This window comes from Thamnophis sirtalis, unplaced genomic scaffold (assembly GCF_051295495.1).
Source record: "Thamnophis sirtalis isolate CommonGarterSnake01/CBP01778 unplaced genomic scaffold, rThaSir2_p1.2 scaffold_11, whole genome shotgun sequence".
NCBI classification, from domain to species: domain Eukaryota; kingdom Metazoa; phylum Chordata; class Lepidosauria; order Squamata; family Natricidae; genus Thamnophis; species Thamnophis sirtalis.
The window spans coordinates 48,538,570-48,563,503 of record NW_028261391.1 but is presented as its reverse complement, the minus strand read 5'-3'; the positions used below and the strand labels follow the sequence as shown (position 1 = coordinate 48,563,503).

Genomic DNA, 24,934 nt, shown 5'->3' with positions numbered 1-24,934 from the left:
TGCTAATCAGAAATGCAAGCAGGGCTGGAAATGAAAACGGTATTCTAGTCAGATACTAAGTAAATGGGATGCCAACCAACCCTTCGTCATTTCTAATGAGTAATGCGATACAATAAAAGAAAGCCATCTGCTACTTTGTTTTGTAACAGGCAAACAATGCCTTATCTGTCCACAGTGCTCTTGTCACTTTCAAATGTGTCCCTGCACCTGGCACTGAAAATTAAGGAACTTTAAGACAGAATTGAAAAAGGACATCCAGAAGCTATTTCTGTGCCTTGGGTTCCTGTAACCAACCACTTTTAAGAGGCTCCCCCTGAGCAATGTTCCCTCTAAGCTGCGCAGGTGCGCAGCTGCGCACATGGCAACAAAACACCGCGCAGCAGTTTCCAACTGCTGTGCAGTGGGTTTTGTGAGACTCCTTCCATGATAATAGGAGAGGAGATCCAGCCTGGAGACAGCAATCAGTTCTAGGTCCACAAGGCAGAAAGTAGTTGAGAGAAGAGGTATGGGGGTTGGGAGAAGGCATGGGACGGGCTCCCAGCAGCAGCTGCTCGGATTTGCCACTTGAGAGGGGGGGGAAGGGGAAGAGCCCGAGCTTGTGTATTCCTCCTTCCTTCAGCCCAACACTCTCGCTGGCATCCCGGCCATACAAGAGGGACTGCAGAGAGTCTCCTCGAGTCTAGGGCAGCAAGTCATTCGATGGGAAAGTTGCCTCTTGGAAGGAATGACCCGGCTTGGCTCCCGCTTCATCTCTCCTGCCTCGTCTCTCCTGCCTCTTCACTTCTTCATTTGGTTGTTGGGTGGCAGATCGAAAGCGGGAGCCAAGCCGGGTCGTTCCTTCCAAGAGTCTTTTGTCACTTTCTCTCTCCTTCTCCGTCTCTTTCTGTCTCTCTTCCCTCTTTTTTCTTCCTCTCTTTCTCTCTCCCACTCTTTTATCACTTTCTCTCTACCACCCAACCTGTCCCCATACTTATCTTCGACTGATGATCATGTTTGCAATAATTTACCTTTTCTAAATAGGCGCAGTTCCCTTACTGGATCCCTCGCTCACTCAAACACACACATACAAAACCATTTTTCTCCATTCCAATTCGGATCCTACAAATCAATTGCTCTGTGAAACATCTGTGAAAAAAATTCAGGTGCTTAGGCATGAAAATGTGCCGCTCAAACACCATACTTTTCCGCACACACTGAAAAAAAATTAGAGGGAACATTGCCACTGAGTATTTGTTATAACTGTGCCCTATAAACATTTCTGAAAGGAAACAATATTCCTTTTAGGGAATGAAGAAGAGAAGCATCTTCCCAGTACTGCAACGTATATGAACAATGAATTATTGCTATAAATAACAATTGTGGATTTTCATATTAGGGGATTAAAAAAAAGCAAACTTCATCAAGTGACCTAATGCATTTATTATGCAGGTTCTGCTGGGGAACCAGGTGTGCAAGGTCCACCAGGTGTCCAAGGTTCTATAGGTCCTAAAGGTAAGTGTAAATCTGATGCAAAAACCTAGTAAAAATAAAAAAAGATAAGAATTAGGAAATGTTTCCTTCAAAGACCACATTTCTTCCACTTCAACATGTTGCATGTTAGCAACATTTAGAACTTTGTGCCAGAATCAAAAGTGGATCAGACTGACTTTTTCCTCTCTTTCTAGCCTACTTTCTTCTTATGTGTCCATCTTTTTGTTGCTCCTCTTTCTTTCCTTGACCAAAAGGCTACCAAAGGAGGAATAGCTCCGCCTTCCTAGAAATCTGAACCTTTGAAATTATAGTGCCTGAAATTGGGGCCAGAGCTTATTGGATCTTGGAACTACGCTGGGATCTACTTGATAACCAATGCAGTTGCTTCAGAAGAAGGACATTTGTGTATGATCTGATGTCCCATTCAGAAATCTGACTGCTATATTTTGCATTACCTGCTGCTTCCAGATTGGTTATAAGGATAGCCCTACATAGAGCACATTATGGTAAACCAGGCAGCAGTGTGTGTGTGTGTGTACTAATACTATATTTAACATCCCAAATTACATTCCTGTCTCTTCTGAGGGGATGCTATCCTGTTTAGAACCGATTCCTCAGTTTCTGTACCTCAGAACTACCTACCCACAACCTCTCCACCTTGTCAAGACTAAGACTCGGTTTAAATTTCCCATCCAGTATACTATCAGATTCAGGTATGCTGAGCCTCTTCCTATTAAGATATCATAGGGGATTGTAAATAGATATGCTCAGCCTATTCGATGTAGTGCCTTTTTAGGACAGAGAGTTCTGGAGCAGAATATTAATTTGAATACTACCACTATCATTACCAGGCACAACATTTTACTCCCAAATTGATCTAATATCAATTTAGGTTTCTTCTCCATTGATTTTTTCCACCACATTAAATACAATAGCCCAGAGCATTCCTGGTAAAATATATCTTTTCAGTCTGAACATATTATTGCCTTCTTGATGCCATGCCTTGAGGGCAGCTAAGAAATGTAGCCCATCAGGAAAAAAACAAGTATTGCATATTAAAACATGCAGCAAATCAAGATATTACAACTACGTAGGCATCATCCAATTTGCTTACAAGTAGTAAAATCTGTATAAACATAACATAATAAAATTAAATTGAAATCTCTGTGTTACTTATTTCCTGGTCTTCAAAAATGTTGTCAGTTATCTTTTGCCTAATCTTCCTAATTATTCCTGATCTTTCTTTAGGTCCTCCAGGAATTCAAGGATTTAGAGGTGAAGCAGGTATCCCCGGTTCTAAAGGTACAACTCACAAACCATTCTTCTGTGTTTGAGGAGTGGGATCCAAAAACATATCATATGTTGGACATGTATAACATAGTATTGAACATAGGCGTGGAGAAGAAGCCATAAAGTCAAGGTATCATTATGTTGTCATGAGGAAAATGATGTAAATGGTGTCAGTTTGGACATAAATGATGTACAGTTTTAATTTGCATCATTTGCATAATGATATTAGAACATGCATGCCTTTTTTTTTGAAACCTCATCTGAAGGAGGCATTGGGCATTGATGTGATAACTCAATATTAATAACAAATAATGAAATTAAGAATATAAGGATTTCAATGGATGAAAAGTTGTACTATATACATGCATGGAGCAATTTAAAAAAAATATAATGCCTAACATTGTGTTCCAAATTCAATGTTGTTTATTCGCTGCTATACACAATATGTGTGTATGTAAATCTGTGTATATGTCTATGTGCATTATTCTGCTCTTTAGTTCCAAAATGGATTATATCAGTAAAAATCAGGCTTTTCATATTATAGTTTTAGAGTTTAAAATGCACATTACAAAAGACAGAGGCATATGGAAACAAGCAAGCAAGAAAACACAAATGTTTAAATGTACACAATAGTCCTTATAATTATTAATTGGAATAAGAGTATTAAGAAAAAGCAAGAGACAAATTGAAAAGCTCTAACATATCTCTCTCCACTGCAGTTGGGGTAAATTGGGAGTATCAATTCCATCTAGTTTATAGATTAGGCATAGTCTAATCTTTACTAAATTGTGTAATAAATATATTTTGTATATTCTAAGGATTCTGTACATCTAAAATATTTTATTATTAATATAAGTAATATTTGTTAAGTAATTGTTGTTAACAACTGTTAAGTTAGTAACATAGTTGTTAAGTGAATCTGTGTTCCCCATTGACTTTGGTTGTCAGAAGATTGCAAAAAGTCACATGACCCCAGGACACTGCAACAAATGGCCAATTGCCAAGTGCCTGCATTTTGATAATGTGACCATGGGGATTGCTGCAACTGTTGTAAGTGTGAAAAATGGTCATGGGTTTTCAGTGCTATTATCATTTCAAACAGTCACTAAACAAATGGTTGTAAATTGAGGACTACCTATATGTATAATCTATAAATTAGAAGGAATTAATGTGCCCAATTCACTAAACAGTAGGCTTTCTTTACTCTTCTTTTCAGCCCACTATAGCTGAGGAATGTTACTGCCAGTATTGTTCTGTTTTAAACCCTTTTCTCTCTATTATTTAGGTGAAAAAGGAGCCATGGGAATAGCTGGATCCAAAGGTAGCTGTGCTTTTACATCTAATTCTAACAAAATGAAATTCATAGTGGGAAAAGTATGGTTCTACAACTTCGCAAGACAAACCAAATGCAGTTATAGAATAGGTGATACTTGGCTCAACAGTAGTAACTGGAAGTAGGATCTTAGAGTGCTAGTGGGATAATCACTGACATATGAGATGGGAGTGTGCTGCATCTGTCAAAAAAGCCAATGCAGTCCTAGGCTGCATTAATAGAGGAATAGAATCAAGATCAGGTAAAGTGTTAATACCACTTGATAATGTTCCGGTCAGACCAAACTTGGAAAAATGCATCCAATTTTGGTTGCCATGATATAAAAAAGATGTTGAGATTCTGGAAAGAGTGAAGACAAGTGTAACAAAGATGATTAGGGGTTGGAGGCTAAAACATATGAAGAATGGTTGCAAGAATTGGGTATGTCTAGTCTAATGAAAATAAGGACTAGGGATAACATGATAGCATTGCTCCAATATTTGAACACAAAGAAGAGTGGGCCAACCTATTTTCCAAAGCACCAGAAAGCAAGACAAGAAGTAATGGATGGGAATTAATCAAGGAGAGAAGCAACCTAGAATTAAGAAGAAATTTCCTGACAATTAGAACAATTAACCAGTGAAACTGTTTGCTTTCAGTAGTTGTGGTGCTCCATAATAGGAGGTTTTAAAATGAGATTAGACCACCATTTGTTTGAAATGGTATAGTGTCTCCTGCTTGAGCAGGAGATTGGACTAGATGACTTCAAACTCTCTTCCAACTCTGTTATTCTGTATTCTGTTATAATTCTCTTTATTGATTTTCCCCCATCCACCCGGAATTTACCAAATCTGTCTTTTTTTAAATTCCTGACCATGATGGGATTATAACACAGATTAATTTAGTTTCATTTTATTTCTATGTGTATTTTAGGTGATCCAGGAGAGAGAGGACCCCGTGGTCTTACAGGTATATATAACATTATCAAAAAAATTGAAACTGCTACATAAATATTTATATTTATCCAGAGATAAGCATTCTGATTTATCAAAGGATTTGTATGAAGATTTTTGATTTCCAGGCACTCTACTTACTTGATGAAATGCAAGAGACAATCTGCTGCTTCCAGTGAGAGAGCTAAAAATTGCTGTATTTGCATCTTTAGGAGGAAAAGGAAATGCTTATAAATGTGTATATAAATAGGAGGTGAAGAGTGTGGGCACAAATGTGCGTGGAGGAAGATACGTGTCTGCATATTTTTACCTATCTGTGTTCATTATGTACCAAGTACATCACTCAAAGGCCTGAGTCAAAGCTGAATATAATTCTGGAGGACTAAAGGTTGTCCTGTTTGAGGTTATGTATGTTTGTATGTTTGATTTCCAGGTGAACCAGGATCCAGAGGACTGCCTGGGCCAGTAGGTGAACCAGGATCTAAAGGATCAGCAGGTGAGAGGCACTATTCCATAATGACACTTCTAGAAAATCTATTTCAAATTAATTATTTAGCCTTTAGAACTCTTGAAACCTACATCCCAGAATTAAAAGTGTTTTGATAAGGAAAATGTAAAACTCATTAAAAGAAAGCAGGAATGAATTTAAAAAGAGTTCTGTATAAATATTCTTTGCAGTTTAGGTGTGTACAGTACATGCAAATATGCAAACATTTAGATCAATTTGAGTCCTGTGCGATTTGATCCACATATAATGTAATGATGAGTGGAAATAAATAAATATATAATCTGTTTTACCTTTTTTCTACTCCCAAGATTATATTAGTTGCAATAGTGAGATGCGAGGCTATATTAGAGTTTTTGTAAAAATTCAGCCAAGAGAGTTTGTGAAAGTTCAGCCTAAGCAATTTTATGACATTAAAAAGAAAAACAGTATTATTCAAATATATTGAACTCAGTGAGTATTTTTGCAGTATCTGAAAGGCTGTTATATTTCTATAGGTCCACCTGGCCCAGATGGGCATCAAGGTCCCAGAGGTAAATAACTGTTATATTTCCACTAACAAAAGAAAAGAATACCATAAGCATAGCTTTTTAACTGTGAAGTTCAATTTTAGTAGCTTTTATTGCCATCTTTTATATATTCACTGCATGTCACAGCCTCAAATGTTTCAAATCAAACCTATCATTAAATTATCCTGGGGCAAAAGAGATATACATACTTTCATTATCTCCCTTTTTGTCATTTTGGTCCTATCCTCACATCCAAACCCTACCTGCAACCTATGGTAATAGTACATCTCAAGTCAGGTGATTATATATATAATCTCAGATTATGTTAGAGTAGTCTTTAGTTGTAATCAGTATCAGTTCCATTTTCTGAATGGTCATATTTTTCAAAAAGAATACTAATTTTATATCTTGTTCACCTTTTTGTAGGGGAACAAGGACCTATGGGTATCCCAGGTCCACGAGGACCACCAGGGCCTGCTGGAGATGCTGGACAGCCAGGTAATACAAAATGGATGAAGAATATTTGCAGCAAAGGAAATTTATTTTTCTATCTGGAGGTTATAGCTCTCTGCCTGTGGAGTGTTCTAGACTAAGGGTCAGACTAGGGTATGCGCAAACATTGCGAGAATGTTAAAAATGGTATATATTTATTTATTCAATTTGTATTCTTAATACAAACAAGTGACTCTGGGCAGTATAAAGGTTGAAAATGAAAAAAAACAATTAAATATGATTGTGATTTGCTTATGGAATAGCTGAGTGAGTTTTTAACATGTGTATAAGCTTGGGTCCATGCCTGATGACAGTCGGAGGAATGCCATTGTAGTTCCTTTTTCTAAAAGGATTCATAACAAGAATAACAAGAACAAAACACATTCAATTGTTTGTGGCTGAGAAGGGCTCTGATTGAAGAGGTGCAAGAGATGACAGTGAGAAACATTTGAGTATGCAATATGTGATATGTTACAAATAGTAAATATTGATCTAAAGAAGCAAAAAAACCGCTGTTGTATAATTGAGAATTAGATATCACAAGCAACAAAAAAATGCAATAACAATTGATTCAAGAAGAATATATGATAAAGTAAAAAGAGATAAGATCAAAAATAAATAGGTGATGAATTAATGTAGATTGAATATAAAAGGGGTGAACAGTACCAAAGAGATACCCTTGACATGTTTCAGTCATATAGAGAGGATCAAAGTGCAAAACAAATTAATGAAAGGGGAATGAAAGGGCTGAAAAGATGGGGGAGATCAAGAAATCATTATTGGTTGGAGTTGATGAGTTCCCCAAAAGAGATGGGTGAATTTGAGGACTTCTCCTTCCCAAGGAAAGTTTATTCAGGTTTGATTAAGCCTAGCCAATGGGAAATCCAATCTCCAGAGTTTCTGGGAGCCCATATCTTATAAATGCCGAAAAGCTGATTGTCTTCATATCAGGAGGGAAGTAAAAGATGCCATTGAATTAAGTGAAAAAGAATTCACTCCTTCAACCAAGATGTCTGTTGTTAAACTTAAACTTTCACAAATCAAAGGTTTTTCTTATTATTATTATTACTGTATCTACTAATTTGCCTTCCTTCATATAATACCACTGTTTCCTTAGGTCTTACCGGAGCACAAGGCCCACCAGGTAAGATACCGGGAGGGAAACAAATGCTTAATGAATAAATATGTAGATTAAAATGTTGATCTTGATGAGGAAGTAACAAACAATTAATTGGCAAAATTCCTTCACTGAACCAAACTAAACCAAACCATAATTTGTTTAACTATATTTTATTGATTAAATTGCACATATAATCCATAAATATAATATGTCTTTATGAACTCAAGAGAGCAATAATGTAATGAGAAATAGGATAGTTCTTGTTTAATTTGAACAGATTATTTATTTATTTAAGCTGGAACAGAAATGGCTTTTTCTTCAAAGTAATTTCTGAGATGGTAGCAATGGAATTTTGCATTCCAATTTTATATCTGTTTGCTTAGATATAAGCCACATTTAGTGCTGCAGAGCTATTCCTAGAAAGGAAACATTTACTTCCATTGGATGCATAGCATGTGCATTAGTCATGTTCAACATAGTGGATGAAGAAACAACATGAAATAATGCCTACATGTCTATCTTCTGATTCTGGAAATCCCTGAAATTGAATGGCCTGGTTTTTTGTTGCCAAATGATGAATTTTAAATAGATAAAAAAACAGACTATATTCATCCACATTGGAGGCCCAAGGGGAATCTTACAGATACAAACAAAAAGCAATGAAGCAGAGACTTCATAGCATGAAAATGCTACAGTATACCAATTAAACAATGATATAGAATATTATTCATTCCATGTGGTCATTTCACAGGTATGACAGGAGCTGCAGGCCGACCTGGTCCTAAAGGTAATATTAGCTATGTCTTTTCTCGCAACATCAGGACAGGGCAGGTTATCATGGTATGCCAGAGCAATAGCCGAAATTCTTCCCTGTATTCCAGAGGCACATGCAGCTGCATTACTGGGTTGAAAAATAGTAGAGACTTCCGTGTAAATTCCTGATCATCAAGAGATTCTATCCGACTCCTTTTCTCCTAAAATAAGACTATAAAGCAAAGCTGAAACGCTTTAATCTTTTTCCAACCAAGTCCTACAGTCCAAATATGGGAAGGGCCAAAAGAAACATTGGATCCCTGTTGTGGCCCAGCAGGTGCCGTTGGAGCTGCCACCAGACTCCGACAGTGAGGGGCCCTCTGAGTCGGCTCTGGAGGATGTGGAGGACCCTGGACAGGGTTCTGACTCTGAGCAGGGCGCAGAGTGGCTGGTTGGCCACCAGGAGGCACCTGAGCCTTGGACCAGTGGGGAAGAGAAAGGGAGAGTGAGCCGGAGGCCAGTAGTGAGTTGTTCCTGGATGCACGCCATCAAAGAGCTACTAGGCGTCAGGAACAATTACGCAATTACAGGAGGTGACTGTATTCAGCTGGTGATCATTAGGCTCCTCTCCAGACTATAAAAAGCTACTTGTGTACACGCCCCTCTTTGCAGAAGTCAACGCAGGATTGAATGCCGGAGGACATTACTGTGAGCTTGGTAGGCTGGATTGCTGCCAAGCCTTATCTGTGTTTATTGCTGCCTGAGTTTGTCTGCTTGGCTTTCAGCCACCGAGGTCTTTGTGTCTTGCTATTAAAGTTCATTCCAGTTAAGCTTGTCTCGGCATTCGTTACTGGATGGAGGAGGGGGTCGGAACAGGTCCCATTTAATTTAATTTCAAATTAAGGGAATGCCAATTGAATTAACTGAACCAAATATAATTAGCACATTTGTTCTCTGTGTATTTAAAATGCTTCCTATAAAAATTGATGATGAAGGATTTGGACTTGCTCCCTAATCTTTGGGGTTGGTACAAGTGGCCTTGGGCCATATATAACATGGCCTGATATAAAGAATTGTCCCAAAAGACCATTGAGTAATTAGGTATTCTAGCAAAGGGTTTCTCCCCAGTTTTCCACCATGTTGTTATAGCAAAGCACTGTCTAAGATCAAATCTATAAGAGACGATGTTGGAAAAAGACATTGATTTATTTGATGTATTTCTCTATTCTAAAGATGTGTGCATAAACATATATGTGCATAAAATCCTAACACATGGTTTTTTAAAAAGAAAATCATTTGCAAAAATATAAATTTTTAAAAATACAGAAAGGTGTAGCTATTCGGAGGTGATTTTTATTAAACTGATCTAGAAACTGAACATGGGGAAGTTAGAAAACGACCATGTATAAAATGTAAAGATTAATTCATCCTCAGAGAAACAGATTGTATTAATGCCATAATTCTCTCCCCAATTGCAGTGTTATATCATTTTAAACAAATGTATATTCCACCGTTCAATAATTTGTTATTTAAAGTTAATTTAATATCTCTTCTTGTTTCTGTAGGTGAACCCGGAGTACCTGGCCAGGTCACTAGTTCAGGTAATGCCACAGAAGGAACACTCATTTCCTTTCTTATTCCATGGCAATCTTTCTGCATGAAATTATGTGTATTTTTTTAAACTGTTTCAGATGGTGGAGCAACTGTTGCACTTCCTGGCCCACCAGGTCCATCAGGGGCTCCTGGACCTCCTGGCCCACCTGGTGTCCCAGGTGGGTATCTCCTTTCATTCTTGACTAGTTTCTCTTAATTATTTCTTTTGTCTTAGTGTCGGACCAGTACATTGGTGTTTAAAAATTGGGATTAACTTTAATGATACAGTTTACTCTGTTGGCTCTGATGAAGTGGACAGAGTCCTTGATGCTGTCAGTGCCACCACAGTGTTAATTAGATCCTTGTCCCTCCTGGGTGGGGAAAGCCTTCAGCACAGTGACTAGCAGTTGGGTCCGGGGAGTGATCATCACTAGAACAGGGGACATTTCCAGATGCTTTGGAAATGATATAGGTACATTGAAGCTTTAAGTTATTAAAATTAGTCCATTCCATTTTTACAAATGATAGTGTCAAAAGTTCCATAGTTGTCTGTGTGAAGCAAATTCCTTTATAGTTAAAAGTCCAATTTTTCTCCCTTTGCGGAAGAAATATAAACAAAACATTTCTTCACAACATCTTCTTTAAAGCCAGAATTGCCGCAGTGGAACTTTTTCATTCAGACACCTTTTTTCATCACTTGTTAGAAGAAATAAATACTATTTTAATAGAAGGAAATGAGAGAAAGCACAGATTGTTGTGTTGTGATAGCATGGCATGTGAAATTGAAATCTTTAAAAAAATAATTGCATCTTGCAGACACAACCATTATTTAATAGGCTACTTGGTTTTCCTTTTTGAAGATGAGATACAATTGCTTCATTTGTAAGAACAGTGGTTCAGTTTTGTTTCTTAATTCAGGTCCTGTTGGCCCAGCTGGTCTTCCTGGAGCTCAAGGTATTAATTACATTTTTGAAAACCCAACATTGTTTCCTTTCTCTTCTGCCAATTTACTCTCATTGTGATGTTCTTTCTTTTTAGATTGTCTTGATCAGTGTGGTTAATATTTCTTTACATTTTATACTTTTTATTTATTTCCTTATGATTTCAGCCTTGTTCTTTTACTGCCTGAAATAGTCTTATCTGCACTATGCAGTGAATCAATACTGCAATATTGTAGTATTTTAGAAATGAAAGTATTCTATTTTTTTTAAAAAAAAACTTTAAAGTGGGATGTTAAGCCATTTCCACATAGAACATGAAAACTATCTATACTTTTCTGAAATTATTCTCAGGATCCTTGAAAATTCCTCTGAGCTCAGATGATAAGGTGGAAGCTTGCCAAATCCAAATTACACTTGTGAGGAATGCTTTACCCTGCTAAGACCCTGCAAACCCCAGCTCTGATAATTAAGAAATGTGACATTTTTTATGTTCTGATGCAGGTCCTCGTGGTGAGAGAGGCATTCAAGGAGAAACCACCTTTGTTGAAACTGCTAATCCTGCAGTTGCTCCGCTAGAAGGTAGAACAGTTCCCCCCCCCCCCGATAGACATAAATGTTCTAACAGTATTGAGAATAGCAAAGAGATGGCTTATGCCATTAGGATGTTAACTATGACTCTCCAGATTCTGTAATCATTAAGAATCTGGCATTCACTTCCCTATTCTTCCTATTCCTCATGATCAACTGCTTAGATCACAAACTAAAACAATTGACAAAACAATGTATTGATGATTTAATGATTGGAAGTACTGCATATCAGTTAAGTGCACTGTATGGATGAACTGACAATATTTTCATATACGTGTTACCGGTACTTCTAGCTGAGATGAAAGTCTGCAGACTCTGAAGAACAAATGTCTCAGGATCAAAGAGAATAAGCTTTATCTGAGATAATCTTAATTCAGTTTATCTAATTTGATTTGTTCAACTAAAACCCTTATTTTCTTCAGCCAACATGCCCATTGTTCACATTAGCTGGCAATTTAGGAAACTGTAGTCATGGTTACAAACTTTGGAGAACAAAGCACGTCCTGCCTCTGCCCACCTCCACAGGTTCTGTAGAGGATCATGTTGCCTGCCTGACCAAGACATCTGACTACCAGAGTACCCTTTTGACAAAGCACATGTGACGGAGGCACTCCTGGTTTCATTCAAGTTCCCATGTCCCCTGAATCTCCATACTGCACTAAAACTGATTGAAACTCAATTTGTACTGTTAGTATTTGTACTTCACTGAATGTGCCTGTTGCTCAGGAAGAATAAAAAGTTCACAGCTGTGGCAGTAGGCCAGTAATCTGAAGTATTGGGGAAATTACTTTGATTCTTTTTTTAATGTGTTTTCATCTCTAAAATGTATCTAATATTTAATTTGTACATTGAAAAATATTAATTCTACTTGCCTCTTTTTGTCTAGCGTTGCCAAAACTTAGAGGACCTCCAGGACCCCCAGGTCCACCAGGATCCCCAGGTATATACTTTCGATACGTTTGAAAAAGAAGATGAATTAGATTGTGAGATGAAGCATGATTTAAGTCCTCTAATGGACTTTGTCTATTAGATTCCATTAATGGTCACTAACATCATAAATTCAATTGCTATTTCTGAGAAAAAAAACCAAAGCTAGAAGTTTTCTAGTTGTCCTAAACTTTATTCCTTAATATTTGTAGTTTATTGTAGGTGTGTGTGTGTGTGTGTGTGTAAAATTCTGTTTGGTAGAAGTGACAGTTGAGCTGCTATAATTCTAAAATATCTTTGCAGAAGACAAGGCACAACTGTGTTACTATTTTATAGTAATAGCAATAGCAATAGCACAGCATAGTATAGCATAGCATAGCATAGCATAGCCTTTATTGTCATTGTACAAAATAAATACAACAAAATTGGTTTTAGTCCACTGGTGCAATTCATGACAACAAATACAAACAACATAAATAGTATAATGAATAATCCAAATGCAAGTAATTAGGGGAAAAGAAAAAAGAAGAAAGAAAAAGAAAAATTAGTCATGCGTTTCTGTGCGTGCGTGGAGTGATTGTGGTTGTGTTTAAGACTTTGATAGCCCAAGGACAGAAACTATTTTTAAACCGAATGAATTGTTCGGCTGGCTATGCTTTGATGTCTTCTGCCCAATGATAGAAGTGCGAAGAGATACTGACCAGGGTGTGAATCATCTCTGAGTATCTTCCTTACTCTGCTAAAGCAGTGAGACCTGGTGATGTTATCCAGTGGTGTTAGAGGGCAACCAATGGTTTCTTATGCCAAATTGATGACTCTCTGTAGTGCCTTCCTGTGCTCAGCAGTTAAACCAGCATACCATACTATAATGCAGTATTATCTGAATCCAAAGTAATTGGGTTTTTTCTCCATTTAACAGGTGCCTCTGTTGAGGGCCCACCAGGGCCCCGTGGCCCACCAGGTAAACATTTATTTTCACAGAATCAACACATTCATTATGTTTTCAACAGCTGTGCTGTCTTCAAAGACAAATTCCAATCAATTCATAATATATCATAAGCACACAATAGATGCTTTCTCTGCTCTAGTTGCAGTGGAATCGATTAATGAAGTCCGTGATCAAAAAGTAATGAAGGAAGTATAATATGAACCCCCAAACCACAGAGCCAGGTGTGCTTAAATGGTTCTTGAGCTTCTGCAAAACAGTCATATTGCACTTTCTATAAAAATAACTTGAATGCTCTTTCATAGAGATGTATATAGTAATTAGCACTAATACATAATATTTCTGATACTTAGGAGAAGGCTTACCAGGTCCACCTGGGAGACCAGGTTCTTTTGTTCCCACATCAGGTAGCTATTTTCATTTGATTTTGAAGTTTCTGTTCCCTACAATCCTGAAGCAAATATTATACTGTAAGTGCCTCGACATAAGACAAACTTTACATTAAGAAGAGATCCTTCTGATCAATAAAGAAAGCCCAGGATTCTGAGCCTGTATGTGTTAATGTGTCTTGGTTGTTGCTGAAAATAATAATGATGTTCTTTTACTACAGAAACTTTCTTTGCTGGCCCACCAGGACCCCCTGGTCCTCCAGGTCCAAAAGGAGATCAAGGTAATTTGAAATTTGCTTTTGAGTATAGAAAATGATTAGACTGGGAAAGCCAGTGTTGCAAAGTTACTAAAGCTACAGCAAAGTAGAGCTGAGTTTTAGCCTGAGAAACATGAGACCAATGTAAAACTGGATGGATGGATGGGAGGGAGGGAGGGAGGGAGGGAGGGAAGGAAGGAAGGAAGGAAGGAAGGAAGGAAGGAAGGAAGGAAGGAAGGAAGGAAGGAAGGAAGGAAGGAAGGAAGGAAAAAAAATTACAATGATGTCAAGATTCCGAGTAATGAACCCAACCAATTCAGCACTCCAAGACTTTCAGATTTCTCAAAGAACTGTTTTATTGAGTTCATCATTTATAAGCATGAATGAAAGTAAAACCAACTCTAAATATTTCCCGTGGTTTCAGTATAATTAAAGAAAAGAATAATTCCCTCCCTCATGGTCACAGGTCAGATTGTCCAGTTAGGTGTTCTGGCATCTCCTTGGCAACTCCCCTCAGTCTCTGGCCAGCACCTGTTGAAATGACCATGGTTCCCACAGGATGATTGGTTGTTGTTGTCTGGTCTGACATTCCAGACTTCCCTTCTCCCATATTGTGTGGCAATCTGAGAAATGGAAAAATGGCTGTGGCAGGCCTGAACTGTTTGAAGTTGACAGATAACAGATGCTCCCTTAAATCTAAGTGTACATCACATGTCCAATGAAAGGACTAGCCATTCTTAATATTCTTTAAATACATTTTTTGTGATTTATTTCACACTGCAGCATACACCTAGATGTTAAACTTCAGAAATTGTTCTGAGGATGTGTTATAGCTTGCAGTGAGGCTGCACCCTATAAAATAATTCAGCCTTCCCCTGTCATCAAAGATGTTATCCCTTCCTTTCCCTCAGACAGGTTTCTTCTCAGGTTATTGGCAGCTACACAGTTTACTACTACTATTTAGTAGGCTGGTAGAATCAGATTCCTATCTAGATTTAATGTCATGCCATTTGGCAGGAGTCATTAGTACAAAGTGACTGAATCTTCATGCATAAATACAGGCCTCGGAGAAAATGTCTGCTATGTAAACCACACTGCCTTAAGCAGCCTTCGTACCAACAAAAAGAATGGAAATGGAAACTGATGAGGAGTATCTGTGCCAATAGCAGTGACGTTAGCCAAAGAAATCCTGAGTGAGTGCCCACTGCATAAGCATTGCGACTCTAATAGAGCTTTTTATTTGCAGGGTTGCCTGGCCCACGAGGATTCAAAGGTAATAAAAATGAGAGGTTTGTTCATTGGATGGTATGAAAAGGCAGTAATATAATCCTTGTCCTGATTATTCAACTTTCTCATAGGTGAACAAGGTCAGCCAGGTCTCCCAGGAGCCTCTGTTCAAGGTGAATCCAAATTAGCTTCCTTCCTTATCAGGATTTTATAATGCAGTCCTTTACTTGGCTACTGTACTCAGAATAATAATGAGTCGCTTTGACTTAACAGAGCCGATTTCGGTCACCTTTAGGGGAATACCTGGGTTGGAGGAGGTATATCTTTCCAAATGTAAGCTTTACCTAAAACATTTAAGGTGTACGACCAGTGGTGGGTTTCAAATTTTTTTAGAACCTCTTCTGTAGGTGTGGCCTGATTTGTGGGAGTGGCTTGCCAGCCATGTGACCGGGTGGGAGTGGCTTGCCAGCCATGTGACTGAGTGGGCATGGCCAACTTGTAAAATGTGGTGAAACTCACTTAACAACGCTCTTGCTTAGCAACCAAAATGTTGGCTCAGAAACTCTGGCATTTGAAGCACGCAAGTCTTAAAGCTGTCAAGTTACAAGACCCTTGCACCCCTAACCCTTTAGAAAAAAAAACCCCAGGGGTTTTCAAACTTGACAGCTTTACGACTTGTGGACTTCAACTCCCAGAATTCTTCCTCTCGCTCTTCATCTTGATGATGTGTGGACGGGCAGGGGGAGGGAGCTGGAACCGGTTCTAAACGGCACTGTAGATTTGTGGAACCTCTTCTATAGAAGAGGTTAGAACTGGCAGGAACCCATCCCTGTGTATGGCATAATGATACAATGACCTATATGCCTTTATTCCCTTAGTCCCAGTTCCCCTTCAGTTTTCTCTGATTCCTTCCCATCTTTTTTAGCAGGTTCTGGAATTTCTGTCCAAGGACCACCTGGACGTCCTGGATCACCTGGGCCTAAAGGAGACAAAGGTTTGTGCAAAGAGAGGCGGCTCTTCCCACAGACCCCTTTATCAGAGTCTTGAATGCCAAATGGTAGAGCCTGGTGCTTCTGGTATTCTCATTCGAAGTTGACTGAAGTTTTTAAAAAAATAATGTTTAAAATGATATAAATAATTCTAGATTCTCATTTGAGAATCTCATTTGACTCCTATTTTTCCTCAATAAGGCAATAAAAATTGTTCTATCCTGCTGAACAGTAATAGTGTTATATAAACAAAGGGTGAGTTACATACTGGGCCATTTCATTCTTCCCATTAATTTTTTTAGGTGATGCAGGTGTACCAGGAGCCCCTGGAATCCCTGGTGGAGGTAAGGAAGCCTATTTTATTTAATATATACACATTTGCTACAATGATAAGATATTCTGCAAGGGTAAATATAATTGGAGTTTAATTTCTCTGAGAACTTTGTAGGTGAATAACAGCTCCATACATCGGTGCCAGGAAAAACTTTCCTGAAATTGAACTGCCCATATTCTTAATCTATCGTGCCTTTAAAAAAGTGGTGGGGCTATTTTAGCACAATAGCTGTAATAAAATTGAAACACTTTCAAAAGCTCAGAAACAACAGCTTGCTGTATAGAAAACTCTTGTCCAGAAGTGAACTAAATAAGCACTAGAATTAGAGATTCAAATTCATGAGTATGTTCTTACTGGCATGGGTGGAAGAAAGTCTGTGCTCAAATAAACATTGCAAATCAGACTTAGATTTTCTTCATGTAATTGATCAGATTCAGATTAACCAGGAAGAGGAGCAAAGGGCTGATGCTCTCCACTGGTGCACTAACATGCCCAAATCTTTTCCCTGTGAATGTTTTCTTTTTGTCCCTTTATTTCCATGAGAACTTTAGATAGGGTGGGTAGGGGAAATGTATTTTATTATTTATTATTACATTTATTTGCTGCCCATCGCATTGTGGGTCTATTCTGGGCAACTTACAACAGTAGACATATAATTATAAAAATGTAAATATGACAATGAAACAATAAAAATAATGAAAGTACAGCAATATGAATTAAAAGATGGGTGTGGAGGTGTGGAGGAGTAGGGAGGGAGTGGAGGAAATCCAATAAGGAGAACTTCAAAAGCAGTGGTGGGATACAACCAGTATGCCCCGGTATGGGCGTACCGGTGCCTGCTGGGAGCACCAGGTACTGTTCTGGTATAGTGCTCCGGAGGGCCCATCTGCCCACCCATCCTCCTTAATGGTATTTGAGCCGATTGGGGCTTCCGCGCATGCGCATGGAGTGTACAGCACCTGCACGATGCTCCGCTCAGCAGCTGGAGCATCATGGGCAGTAAGTACGCATGCGCACACTGTGCGTGTATATGTGGTGGACGCCCGGCCCCATTGCACCGTACCGGTTGCACCGGGATCCGGAACCCACCACTGTTCGAAAGGTATTATAAGTAAAGTAATTTTTTTTTAACAGCTGGATCCAGAATTTCTCAGGGCCCTCCAGGTCCTCCAGGTCCTCCTGGAGCTCCAGGAGTTGGAATTAGTTCAATGCAAGAGATCCAACAGTATGTCGCTGAGTACCTACAGAGTGAGTATAAATGCCCAAAACTTTAACCTTAGACTGTCTACTGTTGACCTCACTCCATTCCTAAGAAGTCTTTAAGCGCACCAGCATGCCTACCTTCTCTGTCCTAATATTCCCTTGTATTTGTATTCATTTCATGTATACATAATCATGTTTATACTTATATCTGTTATCTAATTCATGCTTGATGAAATAATATTGAACACCTTGAGTTCAAGCTCAATTTTGACCACTTTCCTAAAGGATAAAAAAATGATAGTTTACAACTGCAGGGAGCAAGCTGTTCAGAGGTGGATTTCAAATCCTGTTGCTACCGGTTCGCTCGTGCATGAACCTCCCGCCGCCACCACTACTGGTTCGGCTGATCTGGGCCAATCTGGGAGCAACCCACCTCTGAAGCTTTTCTAAAGTGTGAAGATCAAACCTGAGAATATCATTCCCTGGCTTCCAACCTCCTGCGTGCCTTAAGCCCTGAGTATCCTCTTCTGGCTAGCTTGTGTGCAGTGGGCAGATAGTGCCTGGAAAAAGGGCACCCAGAAATTGCATATGATATGTATGATATCAGAGTGGTAATATTATGCACTGCAATGTTTGAAAATGAGGATGGGATGAGATTAGATCTAACATGGTCCACCCTTCTATATTTCAAAAGGAAAAAACCCTCAACATTCTATTTGTCACAGATAGCATATGAATAGAAACACCCTTTCTTGTTTTCATTTGCTCTTTACAAGGAAAATTTAAATGGGGAGGGGAGAATAACATTTTAAAAATATGACTTAATCCCTGAAGTCTGAGAGTTGCCGTAAAGAATTTTACGCCCTTTATTACTACTTCATTTAATATAAAGCATGAAATGGCTCGAAGCTTTTCGCAATTTCCAACTCACAGACAACACTTTCCACGTGTAAGTTTCCAGTTTTCTTTTGACAAGGAAGAGAGAAATAACCAAGAAAAAAATTGTTTCCAAGTTTCTGTTTTAAAGTATCATTTTATCATGTTTCCTTTCCTAATTAGCAATTAGATTATACCTTAGCTGCCAAGATTTCACTGTGAGATATGTATAACTTAAAGTACAGAAATGTTTTCCACGTGCACAACAGGGATAATGATCCATTCACTTAATTGGTCTTGATATATGATTCTTCCCAAGTAAGTGAGAAAAATATAAATTGATCTTCCTCTTACTTCGGTATCTCATAGATGTCTGCACACACCCATTTGGCATGGCTAATAGTCAGAGTTGGATCGGTTTAACAATAAAAGGCCTCATGTTGAAAAAAGATGAACTGCATTTATATGCTGCATAAAGCATAAGTGAAAATAGCATGTTAGGAACTTAGAATCTGGATTCCTAAATGCTCTCCAGTCAAGTATTTCTTGAATCTGAGGTAGCGGCTAATTATATAAGAATGCTGTGGAAAATTATCTTTAGAATTTCCCTAGATTATGCTGATATATTTCCAAGAGAACCTGGAGATCATGGCACTAACCCATCTCTGTAGTGATTTAACTTTGGTTTTTTAACATTTATTAGGTGATAGTATTGGCCGTTACCTGATTGGACCACAAGGCCCACCTGGTCCTCCAGGACCTCCAGGAATCACCATTGGTGCTGAATCTTTGGACTATGGTGAATTGGCCCATCGTGTTATGAGCTACCTATCCAGTAAGGCCCATATTTTTTTTATACTGAGTTTCCATTTCTTTAGTTATTCTTCATATTTGCACATGAAAATACAGAACAGATCTGTCTGGGATATATAAATTATTTGGACACTGCTACCACACTGAAGTTGAGTGGCTTGCTTCTTTTCAATGCCTGCTGCACAGTGTAAATTTATCAGGAATAGGAAATAATTTTAATGTGTTGAATAGATTGTGTTACCACACTGATGCACTTCTATCAGATATTTTAGAACCTGTTTTCTCATCATCATCTGCTTTCTTTGTTATATGTTGGAAATAATTTGTTTTAGTTTCTTTGTGAATTTACAATTTCTGTTTTTGAATATTTTTTTCTTTCTCCAGCTTCCAGTTCCTCATCTTCTCTATCTTCATTCTCCTCATCACTGTCTTATGAAAATCTTCTTGCCATGCTGCAGAGTAAGTAAATACTCTAAGACTAGTTATCCATGCCATGTTTTATTTTAAATAAGTACATATGTCTCCTTTTAAACTCTGTGGTATTAATTACTGCAGCATGAAATAATCTCCAAATGGATGTTGAGTTCACACAAATAACTTTTATTTGGTTCAGAAAAATTCAGTAAAATAGAAGTTACAGTATTCACCAAATTTTCAATGAAGAGAACAGGAAATACGCACAAATGTTGGATATATGAGAAACAAAATTAAACATACTGTATTTATTAAGTTTAAAGGAACATCATGTTTCACATTCCTTTGTTCCATGCTAAAGAATATCAAGCTACCTTATGTATAACTAATTAGTACTAATAAATCTAATAAAACTAGAATTATTGGAGAAAACATTTATAGAAGTTGAAAAATATAAAGTGTGTTAAAAATAGCTTGGAAGCTACCCAGAAATATTGCTGGTTTGGGAAAGACCAAAAATTCAGAAAAATAAACATTGCCTTTTTTTAAATCCATTTCTTAGGAGAGGACATTCGATCATATCTTACTGGACCTCGAGGTCCCCCAGGTCCTGCTGGGCCACCTGGACTTGGAGGAGATAGTTTAGCTTTGTCATTGGACTATGATGAGTTAACAAGACGTGTTATCAGCTACATGACAAGTAATGTCTTCTTTTATAACAAGCTTTATAAGTAAGCATAGCGATTCCATTGCATAGGTGAATTTCTCAATGATACACCATGAAAGATAAATTGAATGCTCTGTACTGTTCATTGTAATCCTATTAGAAAAGTCGATTGCCAGATACTCTGTAGGAATGTAATAATATCCCAACCAATTGTTGCTGCTCTATATCTGTTATGGCATCAGTTTCCCTCACTATAATGAAGTTGTCTTAGTGTAGCCAACATTGTGGAAACTATTTCGAGTTAGTTTGTAATATTCCCGGTCTGAACCAGTAGGAACCCACCACTGTACAAGTTCTGAAAACAAGCCATTCCACTGGTTAATTGTTCTCATTGTTAGGAAATTTCTGCTTAATTCTAGGTTGCTTCTCTCCTTGATTAATTTCCATCCATTGTTTCTTTTCTTGCCTTCTGGTGCTTTGGAAAATAGGTTGACCTCTTCATCTTTGTGGCAGCCCCTCAAATATTGGAACGCTGTGATCGTGTCATCCCTAGTCCTTCTTTTCATTAGACTAGAGAAACCCAATTCCTGCAAAAATAGAATAGGTAGGGTAGGAGGAAATTGTTAAGAGGATTTGAGATTTTAGTTTATTCCTATAATCATTTCAGTATCATAAAAGTCTGATGTGAAAGCTTTTTTTAGCCAAATTGTTTTTGGTAAGAATAAGATGCTCCTGAAACTAATTTGTATCTTTTGTCCATACTCTATGATTAAATCAATATGAACATTAGATGCATATATTTTCTGAGGAAATATATAACATGGTTCTTTCCAGTTTTCTTACATGATTTCATAACTCAACTTTCATTAATTTTTTTAGGTTCTGGAACTACTATTGGACTTCCTGGACCACCTGGTCCTCCTGGTCTGCCAGGAACATCTTATGGTGATATCTTAACTTTGCTTCAAGGTGAGCCTTGTCATCCATTCATACCATCCTAAAAAAGTCATCCTCATAGTTGAACAGCTGAAGGACCTGCATATTAAGATTTCCTCTCTCAATTTCCTTACAATTACAGGTCCATTATCACTCACCTTGAATTTGCCATCTTGGATTCTTTCTCTACATTTCAAACATCTAGGTTTCTGTTACTGTAATTGAAGCAGGCAGCAGAAAATTCAGCTCCATCTCATAGCTATATAAAATATTGCCAGAGAATAAGTGAAGTATTTAACCCTATTACTCACGACAGAAGAAAATGGGAACAGCACAGGGACATATGTGAATGAACTATAAAAATGTTATCAGATATGGCATTTCCAGCATGGTATACATTCTTACAGGTTCCATAACCTCAGCATCAGGTCTTGAATGTGAAGTCCTAAAATATTCACCATGTAATAGATGTAGTTGATTCTTCTGTTCTATCCTCACTTCCTTAAATGAAAAACTCCAAAACCTTTCTGATCAGACTGCTTAATTTTGTTGGCACAGTGACCCAAATTGGCAGCAGAGTTCTACAAGTTGGCATCAGAAATACAACTGCTATAGTATAGGTGCTAAAATAATCTCTAACTCTAAAGCAGCAAAAAAAAAAAAAATTAAAAAAAATGAAAAGTCCCATTTGTGTATGAGACAGCTTTATTCATTTTGCACTATCATTATTAAGACCATTAAAAAAAAACACAGCAAAAGTTTGTCTATCCCTTACCCTATAGTTAGATAATTGAATGGGACTGCAGAGGGGTGTTTTTATCTCTAGGCAACAGTGATTTTGACCTGGTGGATATGTAAATGAGTATGAAGTGGTGTGCTTATATGTGGGCTGGAGAAGATAGCAGGAAAAGCAGTAAATCAGGTGCTAGTATTATTTATTTGCTTCCTTTATAATTTCAGATTCAGAATTCAGAGGCATTGTGGGGCCACCTGGGCCTCCAGGCCCCCCAGGAAGATCAGGTAGCTCTGTTTCCACCCTTACTGCAGAGGATATCTCCACATATCTACAAAGTAAGAGAAGTTGATACAGATTGTGTTTGGTTGGCTAGATCAGTTTTTTTCAAATTGGCAATTTCAATGTCTAAAATTCCCCATCCAGAAAATTCTAGAAGTTGCACTAGTGTTTTTGAAATCAAGATTTTGAATTCTCGGATTTAATGTGGTCCATCAGATCAGTACTTCTGATTCAAAAGAATTAAAAGAAAAAGAATTAAAATTCGCTGAGGGAATTCTGGAAGCTGAAGTCTACCCATCTTAAAAGTTGCCAATTTTGAAAAATGCTGAATTTAGATGATATGAGATAAGGCTTCTGAAGAGGAAAATTTTCTGTAACTTTACAGGGCAGATAAGATAATGTAGGGATGGTGATAGCACAAAATTTGAATGGTTAAAATGACCAAATAGCACAGTGGACGAATCAGTCAGAAAGTCTACTTGGGTTTCACCTACATTTTTAAAAAGGTAAAAACTGCTAACAGAACTACATTGATATGTGTTTTAGGCCAGATCTAACTTTCTAAAAATTATGACTGTCATGGCGCAAACTAATATTCCATATTATTATTATTTCAAGTGATAATTTATTCCCCCCCCCTAGAAATTATGCTTAGATGGAACTAGTAAAATCGCATCTTGATTTTCCTTATCCCCTCCAAACTGAATCAAAACATTTCAAGATAATTTTAAAAAATGAAATCAGTATTAAAAATGTTGTGATATTATTTAAGGAAAAAATCCTTTTGTGTATGTGCTTTCTAGTTAGTTTTTGACTTCTAGAAACTATCTGGACTAGTCCCTCCAATTTTCAAGGCACAATTTCAGAAGTAATTTACCTTTGCCTATTTTCAGGAGCTCAAAAATAATGACTAGTCCATCAGCTGTTTTATGTCTAGAACTCACTGTCTTCCAGTGTCTAGCCTGTCTTACCCACTACACCAAAGTCCTCAATACCTTTTTAGCAAATATTAATATAAAAATCACATTCTGATAAGATTATTGTGAAGAAATCCCTGTTTACTATCTGATTAAAATTAAGGCAATAAGTTTGGAAAAGCATGGTATATTTGCCTACTGAGAAGTAAATTCATAGAGTTCAGTATGACATAATCCAGAATATGATTGATGTCATAGTACTTTGGTACCTCAATCAGTACTCAATTGCTTTGAAACTCATTGAATTTGATACTCAATTCATTTTGCCATGAACATTTTGTCCCAATACTTGTCATTTGTTTGATACTCAATGCATAAGTAGAACTTGTCAGTGTCGATTGCCTCATGACTTGCTATCCTTTCCAGCTGAAACAAAGGGTGAAGTGTTAATCTTGCCCTGTGCACATCCTCTTGCAGACTTTTATTTTACTTAATCTAAGTATTTATTAATTTTTAGTTTATTTCTGATGTAGAAGTAATGATATACCACCCTATCTTTTAACTATAGCCTTAAAATGTGTGCTGTCTTTGGTTTGGGAATACATTAAATTTCTTTACATTATGCCTTATGAGAAAATTTGTTTGGTACTCATCGTTTTTGGTACACATCGTGCCTCCCAGAACTAATTAACGGCAGGTACTGAGGTATCACTGTATATAATAAATTCCACAATACAGTGGAATTATTTTAGAGTTATTGCCTTTATGACTATGGTTTTAAAATACATGACATAACATGGGAAAGAGAGAACCAGAACACAGATATGGGAGCTAAATTTAAAACTTTAATTGCTTGTCTTAAATAAACCTCATCCTAACTCTTGTAAAAAGTAAAAAGCCTCTTTTTTTAATTAAATAGTGTTTTCTTTTCCCTTCAAGGTATGGGATATTCCTTGGGTGCTGGTCCCCCTGGGCCACCAGGCCCCCGAGGCCTCCCAGGACCACCTGGTTTTTCAGGAACTGGTGTTATCTCTCCTGAGTATGGAGTTTGGAGTGACCAGTTCAGGAGTGAATTGATCCAATACCTTACAAGTAAGCATATACTCCTTTTACAGTTTTATTTGCTCCACTTGAAAATTCAAGATTTGGACTTCATCCTGGTTCATGATCTGACTGAATTCAGAGTTCTTTGGGGTTTCAAATTAGATTCTTATGTGGCAATTGCATTTATCCTAAATTTAGTTATTAAAACTTTATCTTTGTGGCCTTCAAGATAACATAACATAACATAACATAACATAACATAACATAACATAACATAACATAACATAACATAACATTACATACATACATACATACATACATACATACATACATACAAAGAGACATATATTCTGCATGACCAGAGTTAGAAAATATTCTTAATTTCACCATGTGGAATGCTTTTTCCACTGTCTCATAAAAAAGAATAAGAATCCTCTACTATTTTCATGTGAAA

The 24,934-nt window shown here is 37.5% G+C and overlaps 1 protein-coding gene across 1 annotated transcript in view; it reads left to right on the top strand.

The window, feature by feature from the left end:
- The window catches only part of COL17A1 (collagen type XVII alpha 1 chain), a 65,701-nt gene that overhangs the window by 33,545 nt on the left and 7,222 nt on the right, over window positions 1-24,934 (top strand). Inside the window, exons 24-51 of the mRNA XM_087725793.1 lie at window positions 1,429-1,491; window positions 2,719-2,772; window positions 4,046-4,081; window positions 5,006-5,041; window positions 5,459-5,521; window positions 6,028-6,063; window positions 6,466-6,537; window positions 7,649-7,675; window positions 8,403-8,438; window positions 9,970-10,005; window positions 10,096-10,176; window positions 10,916-10,951; window positions 11,440-11,517; window positions 12,413-12,466; window positions 13,373-13,414; window positions 13,753-13,806; window positions 14,010-14,069; window positions 15,292-15,318; window positions 15,404-15,445; window positions 16,198-16,266; window positions 16,564-16,605; window positions 17,730-17,843; window positions 19,378-19,509; window positions 19,872-19,946; window positions 20,464-20,601; window positions 21,448-21,537; window positions 22,465-22,575; window positions 24,376-24,528. Coding sequence (XP_087581919.1) covers window positions 1,429-1,491; window positions 2,719-2,772; window positions 4,046-4,081; window positions 5,006-5,041; window positions 5,459-5,521; window positions 6,028-6,063; window positions 6,466-6,537; window positions 7,649-7,675; window positions 8,403-8,438; window positions 9,970-10,005; window positions 10,096-10,176; window positions 10,916-10,951; window positions 11,440-11,517; window positions 12,413-12,466; window positions 13,373-13,414; window positions 13,753-13,806; window positions 14,010-14,069; window positions 15,292-15,318; window positions 15,404-15,445; window positions 16,198-16,266; window positions 16,564-16,605; window positions 17,730-17,843; window positions 19,378-19,509; window positions 19,872-19,946; window positions 20,464-20,601; window positions 21,448-21,537; window positions 22,465-22,575; window positions 24,376-24,528 — 1,857 coding nt within the window. The remainder of the gene's footprint in view (window positions 1-1,428; window positions 1,492-2,718; window positions 2,773-4,045; window positions 4,082-5,005; window positions 5,042-5,458; window positions 5,522-6,027; window positions 6,064-6,465; window positions 6,538-7,648; window positions 7,676-8,402; window positions 8,439-9,969; window positions 10,006-10,095; window positions 10,177-10,915; window positions 10,952-11,439; window positions 11,518-12,412; window positions 12,467-13,372; window positions 13,415-13,752; window positions 13,807-14,009; window positions 14,070-15,291; window positions 15,319-15,403; window positions 15,446-16,197; window positions 16,267-16,563; window positions 16,606-17,729; window positions 17,844-19,377; window positions 19,510-19,871; window positions 19,947-20,463; window positions 20,602-21,447; window positions 21,538-22,464; window positions 22,576-24,375; window positions 24,529-24,934) is intronic.